The 18,239-nt window shown below is 39.8% G+C and overlaps 1 protein-coding gene across 13 annotated transcripts in view; it reads right to left on the bottom strand.

Moving 5' to 3' along the window:
* Positions 1-18,239, bottom strand: part of FASTKD1 (FAST kinase domains 1) — a 32,846-nt gene that overhangs the window by 6,345 nt on the left and 8,262 nt on the right. For 12 of the 13 annotated variants that reach the window (XR_014829518.1, XM_084999404.1, XM_084999399.1 and 9 more), the window contains 6 exons: positions 13,425-13,550; positions 12,155-12,553; positions 9,274-9,384; positions 8,125-8,256; positions 5,987-6,473; positions 4,209-4,323 (listed from right to left, as the gene is read on the bottom strand). Coding sequence is in view for 11 of the 13 variants with exons in the window: in XM_084999404.1 (XP_084855530.1) it covers positions 4,209-4,323; positions 5,987-6,473; positions 8,125-8,256; positions 9,274-9,384; positions 12,155-12,553; positions 13,425-13,550 (1,370 nt within the window). In the remaining 2 variants the exon portion in view is untranslated. Of the gene's footprint in view, positions 1-445; positions 1,426-3,683; positions 4,324-5,986; positions 6,474-8,124; positions 8,257-9,273; positions 9,385-12,154; positions 12,554-13,424; positions 13,551-18,239 lie in introns of those variants that run through there. The other variant, XR_014829517.1, reaches the window with a different exon arrangement.

The following is an 18,239-nucleotide window of genomic DNA, read 5'->3' on the forward strand; positions in this document are numbered from 1 at the left end:
TCACCCAGCAGCCTAGAGTATGTCCCAAAGTGTAAGACTTGAGGTTATTTTCCTGATTTGCCTCACCCAAGAGACATTTCTTTTTTATTTCTCTCTCTCTCTAGGGCCACACCTGCGACATATGGAAGTTCCCAGGCTGGGGTTGAATGGGAGCTGCAGGTGCAGGCCTACACCACAGCCATGGCAGCACCAGATCCTTAATCCACTCAGCAAGGCCAGGGATAGAACCCACATTCTCACAGACACTATGTCGGGTTCTTAACCTGCTAAGCCACAATGGGAACTCCCCAAGAGACATTTCTGATGAGAGAAGAAGGGGTCATCTACAGTGCCCCCTCAGCAATAATGTTGTTACAAAGGGCAAATAAAAGATGTTAAATCTTTTCAATGTTTTGCTGAGTTTATTTAATAAGGCAAGATCAAGTCATGAACAAGATTAATAGTGAGGATCTCCATTAGCAAAACTGATCTGTCAAAACTAATATTTATTCAAAATAAAGAAAATTAGTACTCCATAAGTTACTTAAAATTTTGTTTATATAGGTCTCCAAAACTTTCCCCCCCAAAAAAGATTTATTCTCTGAGTAAATCTTAAAAAAAACCCAAAGCTGCACTTCTCAGCCTCTCATCTCTTATATCCTTTGAGGAAAAAAAAAAAGAATGTGCTTTCATTTCCTTCTGGTTGTGGACACAGGACTGAACAACCAGGAGAGCACATTTAAAGTCTCATCTTTCAGTTTCAAGTCTCACCTTTCTATATATAGTTGTGTTACCAAAAGTGGGTATAAATATATGCCACTCATGCATACACCCATACCTGAATAAACACGCACATGCCACAGTCCCATTTTACTTCTCTATTAGACACAGTAATAGACGTCATTAGACACTATCCAGCTTATAGATCCCATAAAAATGTAGCAAGGTCCAGAGCATGATACTGACATAATATATTTACACTGATTTCACACCAGTCTAACTAGAAGGTCTAGAGAAACATATCCTAATATAGAGCCTAACACCTTACACCGGACATAGAAGCTTTCAGGTTAGTGTTTGTTGCTCGATTGACAAAAGAATGGGTATTTCTTACTCTCCAGGCACAGCAAAAAGCTCTGAGGAAGTTAATCTCTAGCTCTTTCTCCAACCGCATCTCCTACCAATTCTGTCTCCCTCATTCTACCCCTGCCACACTGAATCTGCTGTATCTAAAAGCAATCAAGCAGGAGTTCCCACTGTGGCTCAGCAGGTTAAGAACCCAACTAGTATCCATGAGGATGCAGGTCCAATCCCTGGCCTTGCTCAACAGGTTAAAGGACCCAGCACTGCCGCGAGCTGCAGCGTAGGTTGCAGACTCAGCTCGGATCTGGCGTTGCTGTGGCTCTGGCGCAGGCTGGCAGCTGTGGCTCTGATTGGACCCCTAGCCTGGGAACCTCCATATGCTGTGGGTTCGGCCCTGAAAATATAAAAAAATAAATAGAAGCAGTCCAGCATGTTCTCATTCTAGGGCCTTTTGCACTTGCTTTCCTTTGTCATGGGATTCTCTTCCTTCCCCACTAACGGACATGGCTCACTCGCTCACTCCATCCAATCTATATCAATGACATCCCCTCAGGGAGACAGTCCCTGACTCCCCGATCTAAGCAGCACTCCATTCCATCCACCCCACCATCTTCCTCCACCCTACACACCTGCCCTGCTCTCGTGTTCTTGAATATATACTTATCTCCACTTGACCTTATATATTTGTTTATTCCTGTCAGTCTCACCCTACCAGAATAAAAACTCAGTGATGGTAGAGCCTATCTGTTTTCATCCATCTATACCTCCAGTGACTAAAAGACTTCCTGACAAGGTTGTGAATGTTGGTCAGTGTCAACCAAAAAGGCAGCAACTATTGAGCCAGTTTTTTCATCTCTAAAACTCCCACATCATACCAACAAGTAAGAGTGAATCTGAGAGAAACCCCATAAAACCCTTTTCCTTGAAGGCCAATAGGACAAAATATAATTCAGGGCCCAAAAAGAGGATGAAAAGAAAAAATAATAATTTCCTGCCTCTGCTGTCCTAACATACTGCCTCTGCTACGGCCAAAAGCAGGCAAGAATATTTCTATTCCATTCTTTTCCAGTACTGAAACACTATTTAAAGACTTTAAGAGACACATAATAATTCGGCACCAGGAATTCCCTGGTGGTGCAGTGAGCTAAGGATCCACCATTGTCACAGCCGTAGCACAGGTCACAGCTACAACTTGGATTGGGTCCCCGGCTCAGGAACTTCCATAGGCCGCAGGTGTGGCCAAAAAGAAAAAAAAATTGTTTTGTTTAAAAAACCAAACTATTAAAATTGTGAAAAATAATCAAATGTTACATGTATCCAGGTATGATACAGGTACACAAAATCACATACAAGGTATTTTTGCTGAAAATGTTTAATCTGAATCTAATCAAGTATTTATACCTCACTTCCAGTTTACTAGAAATACAGAAGATGGAGGAGCGAGTTAAAAGAAGGCACTCAGACAAATTCAGAACGTGGAACAAACCACAAATGGCCAATCTCTTTTACAAAAAATAAATTTCAAGGAAAAAAAGGAAAAAAATGGCATAACAACTCTATGTTGGTTGCTTTTAAAAATTTATGAAAGACAATTTCGTGACAATTAGAAATTTTTATTATGGACTGAGAAGGTAGTAGGCGGTCCTTGTTCATTTTCTTAAGTGTGATACTTATATTGTACTTATCTAAGTCCTTATAACCTGAAGTATTTAGGGCTGACACTTCAAATAGTTCATCACACACACACAGTGGCAAAATGTTAATCATCATTTGAAAGCTACACTGTGGATATACAGTATACAGATGTTCATTACATTGTTCTTTCAATTTTAAAAACAGATAATAAAAAATCAGGAAAAGAAAAATCTTTTTCCTAATTCAATACAGAGCAAATAATTTTTTAAAAGCTAGAGAAGAAAAAAAAAAAAAAAAGCCAGAGAATATTCTAGACCGTAAGAGACTAAAGAGATAACAACCTAACAGAATAAGTGAAACTTGATCAGATCCTGGGTCTAAAATAACCACTCTAAATAAGTTATTTGGGTAATGATAAAGGAGATTTAAGGAGTTCCCACTGTGGTACAGTAGGTTAGTGATCCAGCTGGTCTCTATGGCATTGCCAGTTCAGTCCTTAAGGATCTGGTGTTGCCATACTGTGGCATAGGTCACAGATATAACTCGGATTCAATGCCTGGCCTGGAAACTTCCATATGCTGTGGGAATGGCCAAAAAGGGGGTGGGGGGGGGGGATTGTGTATTAGATATTAGGAGAACTTAGGTATTGTGCTCATTTAGGAAGTTCTTACTCTTAGGAGGTGTATGCATAAGCAATTAGAAGTGAAGAGGCACAATGCCTACCACTTACTTTGAGATGGCTTAGAAAAAAATAAGGGGGCAAGAGAAACAAACAATGAAGCAAATATGGTAACAATTACCCAGCTAGTTTACAGATGCTATTAGTTCAATTCTTTCACTTTTTATGTAAGTTGACATTCTTCATAATAAAAGTTTTTATTTTTTAAATTTTTAATTTTTTTTTTTTTTTTTTGCTTTTTAGGGCCTCATGAGCGACATATGGAAGTTCCCAGGCCAGGGGTCTAATTGAAGCTACAGCTCCTTGCCTATACCACAGCCACAGCCACTCAGGATCTGAGCCCCATCTGCAACCTACACCACAGCTTATAGCAACACCAGAACTTTAACCCACTGAGCAAGGCCAGGGATCAAAGCGGCGTTCTCATGGATACTAGTCGGGTTTGTCACCACTGAGCCATGACAAGAACTCCTAAGAGAAGTTTTTTTAATTGATCCAAAGCTTTTTTAAGATATAAAAATCATGGCAATTATTATTACCCTTTTTAAAAGGGCTGTGTCAGAGTTCCTGCTATGGTGAAATGGGATCTGCATCATCTTGGAAGTGCTGGGACACAGGTCAATTCCTGGCCCAGCACAGTGGGTTAGGGATCCAACACTGACACAACTGCAGCTTAGGGTGAGACCACAGCTTGGTTCTGATCCCTGGCTTGAGAACTCCATGTGCCTTGGGGCATCCAAAAAAGAAAAAAAAGGGGGACAGTATGTATTAGAGTACCAGAAACAGTATCCTCCAACCTCTTCATCAATGTAGTACCAAACAATACACCTACTTAAGTGAGAATTGAGGTGCTGAATGCAAGTTCCAAAAAATTCATCCCTTTGAGGTGGATCATAGTTCAACGCGCAGAATGGAAGAATAACACCAAGGATTGCAAAAGGATGAATCTGTAAAAATAGAACAAAAAAGTTATCACTCCAACTTTAGTGAAACAAAACAAAACTTAACCTAATTAAGTTAGGTTTAAAATTAGGTAAAAGTCTTTATCTAACATGCCTATAGTTAAATGAAAAATGTACCACTTTGTTTATTAAGTTTTTTCTACCTTGTTATATAATCTATTTAACCTCACCACCAATTTCTGACAATTTAGGAATAATGTAGTCAGTGGAGACATAATTTTCTGTTTTCACACCACTTATCTCACCCTTTATTTTTTTTATTTTTTGTCTTTTTCTAGGGCCGCTTCCCGCAGTATATGGAGGTTCCCAGGCTAGGGGTTGAATTGGAGCTGTAGCCGCTGGCCTACACCAGAGCCACAGCAACTCGGGATCCGAGCCGAGTCTGCAACCTACACCACAGCTCACGGCAATGCCGGAGCCTTAACCCTCTGAGCAAGGCCAGGGATCGAAGCCACAACCTCATGGTTCCTAGTCGGATTCGTTAACCACTGCACCACGACGGGAACTCCTTACCTCACACTTTAAAAAAATCTTTTTCTTTTTTCTTTTTTTTTTCTCACACTTTTGAATAGTTTTTTGTTTTGTTTTGTTGCCTTTTAGGTCCACACTCACAGCATATGGAAATTCTCAGGCTAGGGGTCGAATTGGAGCCATAGCTGCCGGTCTATACCAAAGCCACAGCAACTCAGGATCCAAGCGCATCTAAGACCTACACCACAGCTCACGTCAACACCAGATCTTTAACCCACTGAATGGGCCAGGGAACAAACCTACATCCTCACAGATACTACTCGGATTCGTTTCTGCTGCGCCTCGACGGGAACTCCTGAATAGTTTTTTTTGGTTGGTTTTAGTTTTTTTATTTTTTTTTTTTTTAAAGACTGCATCCACAGCATATGGAAGTTCATGGGCCAGACAATGAATCTGACCCACAGCTGCAACCTATGCCACAACTGTGGCGCCACCTGATCCTTTAACCCACTGCACTAGACCGGGGATCAAACTAGACCAGGGATCAAACCCACACCTCTGCAGCAACCCAAGCTGCTGCAATTGGATCCTTAACCCACTAAGCCACAGTGGGTATTCCATGACTTGCTTTAAATAGGATAAGTAATCATCACAGGATTATACAAAATAAGGAAAAGAAAATAAAAGTCATTCATCTCCATTATCATAATACAGCTAGTATTAAGAAGTTCCTTCTAGCCAATGAATTTTGACCACTGATCTTAACAATACTTGTAATGAACCAAAGGATGACTGCCAATCTCCCCAAATCTGTACTGCTGGAGGAAGAGGCTTTAAGAGGAGAAATGACAGGGAGCTCCTTTCATGGCTCAGAGGTTAATGAACCCGACTAGGATCCATGAGGATGCGGGTTCAATCCCTGGCCTCACTCAGTGGGTTAAGGATCCAGTGTTACCATGAGCTGAGGTGTATGTCGCAGATGTGGCTTGGGTCCTACGTTGCTGTGGCCCTGGTGTAGGCTGGCAGCTGCAGCTCCAATTCGACCTCTAGCCTGGGAATCTCCATATGCCATGGGTGCGGCTCCAAAAAGACAAAAAAAAAAATTGCTTGTGATAAACACTTATGCTTTTAGAAGTTGACAACTAGATAACACTAATGTGTAATATTTCAATTTCACCTTTTCGATCTGCTGAACGACCACTGAAGCTATCCTATCAAGGAGTGAAGTACTGAGGTAGTTACTTCTAGAAATGAAAGATGCAATCCCTGCAATGTTCATGTAATTAATTTCATCCATCAAACGCTGTAAGGTAACAACTGTTTCTTCAAGGAGTGAATGCGCAAACCAGTCTCCTTTCAAAGATTTAACTTCTTTCCATAACAGATTCAAATCGTTGCATTTCTGTAGTCTCTGACGACCATGGTAATCTAATTTTTGAAGTAGTTTCAACTGTTTCCCAGGAGTACTATCCAGATACGTGTGATCATACTGAATACATCTTAAAACAGATGTGGCAAAATCATTCAGGTCACTTAGGTCACACTGTGGTAAAACTGCTTCGATTTGAGATATCCTTGCTTCATCTAGGTGAGGAGAAGGAAGCATCGAAAGAGCACAGACTAGGAGGGCAATCTCACTAGGTACGACACTGACTTTCAAATAACTATAAAGGAAGAACAAAAATGAAAAGAACAAAATTAATACATCAGCAACAAAACCCAAAACCTATATAAGTATTAGAATATGAATATATAATTATTATTAAATAGGCATGATAGGCTTAAAATATAATTTTTTTTTTTTTTTTTTTGGCCTTACATGAAGCTGGTGGAAGTTCCCAGCACAGGGATAGAACCCATGCTACAGAAGTGACCCCAGCTGCTTCAGTGACAATGCCAGATCTTTAACCCACTGGACCACAGGGGAACTCCAAAATATAAGTTAATTTAAGAAGGGCTAGATAGAAGTTCCTGTTGTGGCTCAGTAGTAATGAACCTGACTAGGATCTATGAGGATGCAAGTTTGATCCCTGGCCCCGCTCCATGGGTTAAGGATCCAGTGTTGCCTTGAGCTGCAGTGTAAATTACAGATCCCTCATTGGTGTGGCTGTGGCCCTAGCCTGCGAACTTCCATATGCCACAGATGCAGCCCTAAAAACCTCCCCCCCCCAAAATAAGGACTAGATAAATTCAAAGATGACAGGTTCATAAAAGGTTACTAAGGGAAGGCTTAAGATGCTCTAAAGCACATCCCAAATTTTTTAGTGCAAAAATAAAATCATAGTCCCTGATAAACAAAAGGTCAGTGTCAGAACAGATAACACAGGACATACAATTGATCCCATTCTCTAGGCCTCCTTTCCCAAATCCCTATGGTAAGAGCCCCCCCACCAGGACAGCACGTGTTAAGATGCAAATTAAAAACTGGGAGCTTTTAAAGACTCTAGATTTAGAAGTACTGGAAGAGATAATAAAATCAAAATTAAAACAAAATTGAGTTGCCTTTTAAAATATTAAATTATTATATTAAAATAGTGATAATAGAAGTTCCCGTCATGGTGCAGTGGAAACGAATCTGACTAGGAGCCATGAGGTTGCGAGTTTGATCCCTGGTCTTGCTCAGTGGGTTAAGGATCTGGCGTTGCTGTGAGCTGTGGTATAGGTTGCAGACGTGTCTCGGATCTGGCATGGCTGCGGCGTAAGCCAGCAGCTGTAGCTCCGATTCAACCCCTAGCCTGGGAACCTCCATATGTTGCGGATGCAGCCCTAAAAAGGAAAAAAAAAAAAAAAAAAAAAAAAATAGTGGTAATATTCAATGCTAGCAATGGCGCACTAATACAGGTTTTCTCATTCACTAACAGTAAACTTAAAAAGTTTGCGCAACCTTTCTGGAAAGTTGCTTAGCAGTATGGCTTAAGAACTTGTTGCCAATCTTATGATACTTGTCTAAAAATAAACCCCCAACAAACACAAATTCTCCCAGCTCCACTTGATATTTTTTTCCTCATCTCTCTTCCATGCCCCTTCTGCCAGTGCTTATATTTAATATATTTTGAAATGGAAATGAGGTCAGTAAAGTGATGGAGTTTTGCCTTCTTTAGCAGCTCCAACCTTTTCATGGTTATTTCATTCCTGCAGGAAAGGAGAATGCTTGACAGAATGGGCATGGAGAGATAAGTGTCTTAAATTTTTAATAATAACCCACCCATTACTGCTTTCAGAAGTTTCAACAACTCTATACATAATTAAAAAAACAAATATTGAAGGTGGATTATAAAATTAAAGACTGAACAAACACATTTATTTTAATCTTACCTAATCAGTAATTCTCTGAGTTTTACAAAAAAGTCTTTACTTTGAAAATGTAGAAAAATCAATGTTTGAGTTATCCTCAATAACTCCACTGGTTTATAGTTATCCAAATGTTTACATAGAATTGAAGCAATTCTAAAAAAGAATGATAAAACATATTATAACCAGTTCATTCATTTCTTCATTAAATTTTTACTGAGGAGCTGCTTCATGCCAGACATACTCTGTGCTAGAGAAACAGCAAAAAATGACACAAAGTTTTCTGTTGTTGAAGAACAGTTTCCAGATAGATGATGATAGAAATGTAAAACTGATTTAATTTTCTTCCTTAAATCCACTGGCCCTCTAAATGGAGATGTTTAAAACCAATGGGAAATGCAAAGAGGCAATAAATTGGAGGATTAGGGCAGAAGGAAAATTTTGTAAAGGAATATGTAAGGATGAAAAAATAAGTATATAAGTCTGAACCATATATTTTTTTTCTTCTAAAATCTGGTGAAGAAGCCAAAATACGATGCTATAATTTCAAGGTAACAACTGTAGTGTGAAACAATTTTAAGTCCATATAGATGTTAACTGTTCTACAGGAACTGTCCTTTTGAAAATTCAGGTCCTGCTCTATGCTCTCTACCTTCCTAGATTATGATGCCCTGTTTGAGAATAACAACAGCAGCAAATGAAATGAAAGATACTGTAAACAACTTAAAAATCTCTATTTTGAGGAGTTCCCATCATGGCTCAGCAGTTAATGAATCTGACTAGCATCCATGAGGATGCAGGTTCAACCCTTGGCCTTGCTCAGTGGGTTAAGGATCTGGCGTTGCCATGAGCTGTGGTGTAGGTCAAAGACGAGGCTCAGATCCTGCATTCCTGTGGCTGTGGTATAGGCCAGCAGCTACAGCTCTGATTCTACCCTTAGCCTGGGAATCTCCATATGCCTCGGGTGTGGCCCTAAAAAGAAAAAAAACCCCAAAAAACAAAACAAAAAAAACCCTTCTATTTTGAAAAACAAATTACTTAGAAAATAAACAATGACTTAACTCCTTATTTCTTCAAAACCAACAGATTACAGAAAAAATAAAACTTTCTGAAAAAAATAGCAACTTATGAATGCCAACTAAATTTCACATTATGAATTTCAGAAAAAAATACTTTTTAATCAGATGTGAATTTCTGCTTTCCATCTCTTCCATTGCTTCCATCACTGCCAGGGCCTGCTGGCTAGTCAGCTCCTCTGACATCAATAATATAGTTGACTTAAGTCTAGAAGCAAAGAAAAAAATTTTAATGTTAAAAACTAATGATTAGCTTATTAAATTTTTTAAAATAACATTTCTTACATAACAGAAAAAAGGAATAATATAAAAAAGAACTGAATTCAATATATGATTCCAATTTTCTCTCCAGATAATTGGGCATAATATAAAATATTACTGAATAAAGAAAAACACATTGTTTTCTTCAAAGTATACTTTAGGGCCTCAGTATAATCTTAAACTGTCTCTTAAAAAAACATAGATAAAACATTTTGGGGTTATTTATTTATTTTTGGCTGTGCCCACAGCATGAATAAATTACCAGCCTAGTATCTAACCCACACCACAGCAGCAACCAAACCACTGCAGTGACAACACCAGATCATTAACCTGCTGCACCACAGGAGAACTCCTAGATAAAATGTTTCGTTTTGGAGTTTCTTTTTTTTTGCTAAAATTTTAATTAATGATTTTCAAATAAGATTACAACAATCATAAAATACAATAAATTCAATGACATTATTCAGTAGTACAGAGCTAAGAAATGAACAATATTCCAACAATACCTCAATTTTTAAAAACTGAGTAAGATCTAACCAAGAAGTCAACATACCTGCATATTAACAGAACTCTTACATACAAAGTACTTGCTATAACACCATAAACTGGGAACTCCTGCTGTGGCTCAGCAGGTTAAGAACCTGACACAGTGTCTGTGAGGATGTGGGTTCAATCTCTGGCCTCACTCAGTGGGTTAAAGATCCAGTGTTCCCATAAGCTGCAGATTAGGCTCAAATCTGGCATTGCTGTGGCTGTAGCGTAGGCCGGCAGCTGCAAGCTCCAATGTGACCCCTAGGTTAGAACTTCCATATGTAACAGGTATAACCCTAAAAATTAAAAAAACAAAACAAAAACTAATTTTCTATTCAGCCTGGAAAGTTCCACACCATCCTTTTCACCAACCTGATCAAGTACTTCAGAGCTTCTCCCCAAAGCTTTTCCCAGCCATTGTAGTCCAAGTTTTTCTCTCCTTTTCTGTCTGCTTTCAGCAATTACTACCTACATCACTAATTTTAGTATTTACTCATAAACTTTGTTGAAGTGTCACAATATTTACATATTTCTTTCCTTTTTTTTTTTTGTCTTTTTAGGGCCACACCAGTGGCATATGGGGGTTCCCAGGCTAGCGTCAAATCGGAGCTACAGCTGCCAGCCTACACAACAGCCACAACACCACCAGATCTGAGCCTCATCTGTGACTTACACCATAGCTCACGACAATGCTGGATTCTTAACCTACTGAGCAAGGCCAGGGATTGAACCTGTGTCCTCATGGATGCCAGTCAGATTTGTTTCCATCGAGCCATGACAGGAACCCAAATATATTTCAATTAACTCTTTCTATCCTCTCAAGTAGAATATAAGTTCTGTGAAGGCAAGGACTCAATTAAATTCAACTTCTGTACTGCCTTGCCGTAAGAGATTTTAGTAGTACTTGGGGACAGAAGAGAAAGATTCCAATAAAAATTTTTTTAATAATCATCTTGTTGCTATCTTGATACATCCTCTTAAAACATACCCTTAAATTTCTTCCTGTAATTTAAAGAACTCCCTTTGGGGGGGGGGGCAAATCCCTGCATATGGAAGTTAACAGGCTAGGGGTTCAATCAGAGCTATAATTACCAGCCTTACACCACAGCCACAGCAACGTGGGATCCAAGCCACGCCTGTGACCTACACCACACCTCATAGCAACACTGGATACTTAACCCACTAAGTAAGACCAGGGATCAAACTCTTGTCCTCCTGGATACTAGTTGGGTTCATTACCACTGCGTCACCACGGGAACTCCCTAAAGACTCTTAAAAATACAACTCTCGGAGTTCCTATGATGGCACAGCAGAAACAAATCCAACTAGTAACCACGAGGTTGTGGGTTCCATCCCTAGCCTCGCTCAGTGGATTAAGGATCCGGCATTGCCGTGAGCTGTGGTGTAGGTTGCAGACGTGGCTTGGATCCAGCATTGTTTTGGCTGTGGCTCCAATTTGACCCCTAGCCTGGGAACCTCCATATGCCTGGGTGTGGCCCTAAAAAGCAAAAAATAAAACTCTCCATGAAGTCTTTACTAACAGTAATAATGCAGGTACCTCCATCATGTAGCTCCTGGAACCCCTGCTTAACTGAATCTACTAGTCACACTTATCTGTTTGCTCACACCTAGTAATCACCTAGTATTAATTTAAATATGCTCTATAGTCCAAATATTTCCATCTACATTATTATCTGGCAAAACTAGAACTTCTTAAAAGACAGGAAACATCAAAATCACCCAAACCTGACACTGGGAACATAAACCAACATACACAATAAATGATTTTGATGATGAATATGCAGACACCAAAGCATAAAATGGTCCATTATTAGGACTACTATAACCTACACTGGGGTGGGGGAGTCTTATCTCTTTGACATAAAGCCAATCATGTGGCTTAAGGAAGAATAATAGCACTTAAAATGATGTTCTCCCCAGTCCACTGCTATGTTGGCCACAGAGGGGATTATTGGCCCCCATTCAGAAAACAGTAGCAGACTAAGAGCTTGAGAAATTAGAATAATCAGGCAAAGAATCGAGGAGGAAAGCATAAGAGTTCTCCCTTCCACAGTGGAGTGGCGTGACTTTTCTGCCTTCCAGAACTGCAAGGAGATCTAAGCATGAAGGTGCCACATACTCACAACAACAACAAAAAAAAGTACAGCATTTCTAGCTGAACTTACCGATCCTTTTCTTGAGGTCCCGCCAGGGGTCCCAGAGCTACCAACAATTTTACAAAGTTAGCAGGGTGGTCAAACAGAGGAATCATTTCTGTTAGCCTCTTCTTAGCCATTAAAAAAAACTGGAAGTTATAAAACTGTAGAGAATGGTACAAACTAAGTATTTTACTGATGAAGTCCAAATCAAGGTGGTTCATATTGCTTAAAAACACCTGATTGCATCTTTCTAACAGTGGGTAATAACTATATTTAATATTTCGAAGAAATTGTACTATTCTTCTTGCTGTGTTGACCTGGGAAGGATCTATGGTGTCAAAAAGAAGCTCTGTTTTGTTCACTAATTGTTCTTGAAAACGTTGTGATATTAAAGAAGATATGTTGACCATCAAGACAGACAAGGACCTGAAAAAGGAAGAAGATGCAAAGATTTTTACATTACCTAAGAATAATGAGCAATTTTAAGACATTAAATGATTAGAAATAGAAAGGAACTGATGAAATTTATACCACAAAATTTTTATTTTAAATACTGGTGAGACTTAAGCGCTACTCTCCTAGAAATCAAACCCCTTTAGACAAGGAATCCTGTGATGGCCCAGCGATTAAGGATCTGTGTTGTCACTGCTGTGGCTCAGGTGACTGCAGGGAAATGGAGTGGTTCTATCCATGGCCTGGTAACTTCTACACGACATGAATATGTTCAAAAACAAAAACAAAATCCTGTAGCTTCTGTTGTGGCTCAGCAGGATAAGGGCATTGTCCAATTTTTAAGGTTAAATAATAATCCACTGTAGATATACCAAATTTTGATTGTCTCTTCCTTTGCTGATGGACATTTAGGTTTTTTCCACTCTTTGGCTATTGTGACTAATGCTTTTATGAACACTAGTGTATGCTATAGACTGAATTGTGCCCTCTCATCCCCAAATGCATATATTAAAGCCCTCACCTGCAACGTGACCATATTTAGAGAACAGGCCTTTAGGGAGATAATTAAGGTTAAATAAGGTCATAAGGATGGCAGGCAAACTTGTTAGCTTGCAAGTAAAGAAAAATCACAGATCTCAACAATCCTGTGTTACACTTTACATATTTTATCTCTAATTTCACAGTAACACTGCACAGTAGATACTACTATCCTTCTTTCACAGATGAGGAGAGTGAACTCCCAAGAGATTAAAGTCACAAAGTTTGGAAATAGCAAGTCTACGTATGTGTGTATCCAAAGCCCAGAATCTTTCCGCCAAGGCACAAGGCCCCTAAATAAATTTACCTTAAGTCCTGTATGCTTTCCAAGTTCCTATTTACAATATCAGCTATTTCTCCCATTAATGGACTGAAATATAAATGTTGATCCACCAGGCAAGAGGAAAATTTTGACAGCACACTAATATCAAATCTATTAAAGGAAATATATAAAAGGGATCATTACTATTAACTTTCACTTAAACCATAATGCACAGTTATAAAAAGCAATCAAAATTACACTTATCAATAAAATATATTACTAATCAAAATCAAATATATTACTAATACAAAATGAATTTTTCTAAAATTCTGATTACATATTATTATAAAAATAACCCAGGCTAAGAGTTAGAAAGCCAAATTCTACTGGAAGATTTCTTTTTTTTTTTTTGTTTTTGGTCTTTTTAGGGCCATATCAACGGTATATGGAGGTTCCCAGGGTAGGGGTCAAATCAGACCTACAGCTGCCAGTGTATGCCACAGCCACAGCAACACCAGATCCAAGCCAAGTCTGTGGCATACACCACAGCTCACAGCAATGCCTGATCCTTAACCCCCTGAAGATTGAACCAGGGATTGAACCTGCGTCCTCATGGATACTAGTGGGATTCTTAAGATGCTGAGCCACAACACAAACTCTGATATTCTTTAATAAAATGATTATTTACAAAAAGAGACAAACTTGAGACATGGTAACCAAATGTAATGTGTGAACCTTGTTCAGACATTTTAGAAAACTGCCTTATAAAACAACATTTAGGGAGTTCCCCTTGTGGCTCATTGGTTAACGAACCTGACTGGGATACACGAGGATGCGAGTTCGATCCCTGGCCTCACTCAGTGGGTTAAGGATCCAGGGTTGCTCTGAGCTGTGGTGTAAGTTGCAAACGTGGCTCGGATCCCAAGTTGCTGTGGCTGTGACTTAGGCCGGCAGCTGTAGCTCCAATTCAACCCCTAGCCCAGGAACTTCCAATGCCATGGGTGTGGCCCTAGAAAGCACACACACAAAAAAAAAAAAAAGGAAGAAAAGAAAAAAGACCTGTAGAGGGCAATCAAGAAAATGTGAACTCAGGGAGCTCCCGTCGTGGCTCAGTGGTTAACAAATCCAACTAGGAACCATGAGGTTTCAGGTTTAATCCCTGGCCTCAGTCAGTGGGTTAAGGATTCGGCGTTGCTGTGAGCTATGGTGTAGGTCGAAGATGTGGCTCGGATCCTGAGTTGATATGGCTCTGGTGTAGGCCAGTAGCTACAGCTCCGATTAGACCCCTAGCCTGGGAACCTCCATATGCCTCGGGTGCAGCCCTAGAAAAGACAAAAAGACAAAAAAAGAAAATGTGAACTCAGTTATTAGGTGATACTAAGGAATAATTATTGTAGTTCCCTAGTGGTCTAGAGGTTTAAGGATTTGGAATTGTCACTGCTGTGACTCAGGTTCAATGTCAGGCCTGGGAGTTTCCATGTGCTGTGTGTGTGGCCAAAAAAAAAAAAAAAAGGAACAATTATTCATTTTCATAGGTATAATAAACACACTGTGATTTTATATATATATTTTAAAGAGTGCTTTTTGTTTCTCAGAAAAAACATACTAATGTATTTAGTGATGAAATGATACAACAAGAGTTCCCGTCATGGTGCAGTGGAAACAAATCCGACTAGAAACCATGTGGTTGCGGGTTTGATCCCTGGCCTCCCTCAGTGGGTTAAGGATCTGGCGTTGCAGTGAGCTGTGGTGTAGGGCACAGACTCGGCTCAGATCCTGCATTGCTGTGGCTGTGGCATAGGCTGGCAGCTAGCTCCAATTGGACCCCTAGCCTGGGAAAATCCTTATACTATGGGTGCAGCCCTAAAAAGCAAAAAAAAAAAAAAAAAAAAAAAAAAAAAGAAAAGAAATGATACAACATTTTAAACTATACTGAAGCACAGAGAGAGAACTAGAGGTGCTCTTGACAAAACAAGACTGCTACATATTGTTGACACTGGATGATGGGTACACAAGAGTTCATCAGGAGTTCCCGTCGTGGCACAGTGGAAACAAATCAGACTAGGGAATCATGAGGTTGTGGGTTCAATCCCTGGCTTCGCTCGGCAGGTTAAGGATCTGGCGTTGCCATAAGCTGTGGTGTAGGTCACAGACTCAGCTTGGATCTTGCATTGCTATGGCTGTGGCGTAGGCCGGCAGCTACAGCTCCAATTTGACCCCTAGCCTGGGAACCTCCATATGCTGTGGGTGCGGCCCTAAAAATGGCAAAAAGACCAAAAAAAAAATAATAATAAAATAAAATAAAAATTAAAAAAAAAAAGAGTTCATTATACTAATCTCCTTGTGTGTGTGTGTTTGTGGCTTTGGGGGGGGGGGGGCGTTGGTTAGGGTTTTGGGGTGGGGGGTGTTGGCCACCTCTGCATTATATGGAAGTTCCCAAGCCAGGGATCAAATCTGAGGCACAGCTATGACCTATCCCACACAGCTGCAACAATGGCAGATCCTTAACCCACTGTACCAGGCTGGGGTTTTTACTTTTTGGGTTTTTTCTTGTCTTTTTAGGGCTGTACCTGAGGCATATGGAAGTTTCCAGACTAGGGGTCCAATTGCAGCTGCAGCTGAGGGCCTACGCCACAGCCACAGCAACTCGGGATCTGAGCTGCATCTTTAAGCTACACCACAGATCACAGCAACACCAGACTGTTTAACCCACTGAGTGAAGCCAGGAATCAAACCTGTACCTTCATGGATACTAGTTGGGTTTCTTACCACTGGGCTGGATATTGAATTCGTGCCTTAACAGCGACCTGAGCCACTGCAGAGACAAAACAGGATCCTTAACATGCTGTGCCATAGGGGGGACTCCTAATCTCTTTACTTTTGTAAACATTTAGAATTTTCCATAATAAAGAGGGTTTTTAATTTGAATTTCAAAATATATGCTAATTATCCTTAAGATCCATCTTACAGTGCTAATTCAAAATAATCTATCCTATTTGAATCATTACAAATTATATAACAAATTCATAGATATTTCAGTAAAATCATTTAATTAACAGCTATGGCAATAACAAAAAAATTAATACCACAGGACACCATGACTATAAAATAATTGGAAATTAATACTCTATGACTCTGCTAGAAATTTATATAAGAATACAAATTAAGGTTTTAAAAGTTTTTTAACCTTAGTATTATAAAACAGTACTGCTACAGATAAAAAAAACCCATAGTGGAATTCCTGGCATGACTCAGTGGTTAACAAATCCAACTAGGAACCATGAGGTTGTGGGTTTGATCCCTGGCCTCAATGAGTGGGTTAAGGATCCAGTGTTGCCATGAGCTGTGGTGTAGGTCACAGATGAGGCTCGGATCTGGCATTGCTGTGGCTGTGGCATAGGCCAGCGCTACAGTTCCGATTAGACCCCTCGCCTAGGAACCTCCATATGCCGCCGGCGCAGCCCTAGAAAAGACAAAAAAGACAAATAAAAAAAAAAAAAAATATATATATATATATATATATATGTCACCATTATTTGAGGTTGCGGTTCAATCCCTGACCTAACTTAGTGGGTTAAGGATCTGGCATTGCTGTGAGCTGCGGTGTAGGTTGCAGACCCAGCTCAGACCTTGTATGGCTGTGGCGTAGGCCAGCAGCTGAAGCTCCAATTGGACCACTAACCTGGGAACTTCCGTATGCTGTGGGAGCAGCCCTAAAAAGCAAAAAAAAAAAAAAAAGAAAAAGAAATGTCTGATTCATTAGGAAGTACAATTGTATATTTGCAATTTTGCAATTGTTTAACTAGTAGATAGTAAAAAACAAAAAAGAAAAGAAAAAGCTTTTACTCTACAACTTAATGCTGATTTAAAGAAAAAATTTTGTGCTGAAAACTAAAAAAAGTCGGCCTCCTTATCCAAGGGTTTCAAATCCACAGATTCAACCAGTGGCAAACCGAAAATATTTGGTTAAAAAACAAAATTCCAGAAAGTTCCAAAAAGCACAACTTGAATTTATCACACACCAAGCAATGATTAGCATAGCATTTTCATTGTATTTGGTGTTAAAAGTAATCTGAAAATGACTTAAAGCAGGTGGGAAGATATGTGTGGGTTATATAAGTGACTTGAGCATCCCTGGATTTTGGTACCCAAGGGGATCTTAGAACCAATCATCCTTGGATACCAAGGGAGGGAGGTAGTTTGGATTGTTCATGGAAGGACAAAGATTATTCTCCTTACCCTTAACAAAAGATAGCTACAGATAAAGAATGCAGAAATGCAGGAGTGCCCATTGTGGCTCAGCAGTAATGAACCCGACTCAGTATCCCTGAGGATGATCCCTGGCCTTTGTCACTCAGGTAAGGATCTGACATTGCTGTGGTTGTGGCATAAGCCACCAGCTGCAGCTCCGATTCAACCCCTAGCCTGGGAACTCCCACATGCCCAGGGTGTGGCCCTTAAAAAAAAAAAAAAAAAAAAAAAAGACAAAAAAATAAAATTTTAGTTTTCAGAAACAGCCAAATGAGCTCTGCTACTATCTCACCTTTTTGATAAATGCAGAGCTTTTCAGAGTTCCCATCATAGCACAGCAGAAATGAATTCCTATAGGAACTCTGAGGTTGAGGGTTCGATCCCTGGCTCGCTCAGAGGGTTAAGGATCCGGTATTGCCATGACCAGTGATGTAGGTCGCAGATGCAGCTTGGATCTGATGTTGCGGTGGCTGTGGCGTAGGCAAGCAGCTATAGCTCTAATTTGACCCCTAGCTGGGAACCTCCTTATGCCATGAGTGCAGCCCTAAAAAAAGCAAAGAAAAATACACAGCTTCTCACATATTCTTACAAATAAGTATAAATGATATA

This window comes from Sus scrofa, chromosome 15 (genome assembly GCF_054392235.1).
Source record: "Sus scrofa isolate SSC_HxYL_T2T_F1_AM1 chromosome 15, Sscrofa_HxYL_maternal_Yorkshire_Landrace_v2.0, whole genome shotgun sequence".
Lineage (NCBI taxonomy): Eukaryota > Metazoa > Chordata > Mammalia > Artiodactyla > Suidae > Sus > Sus scrofa.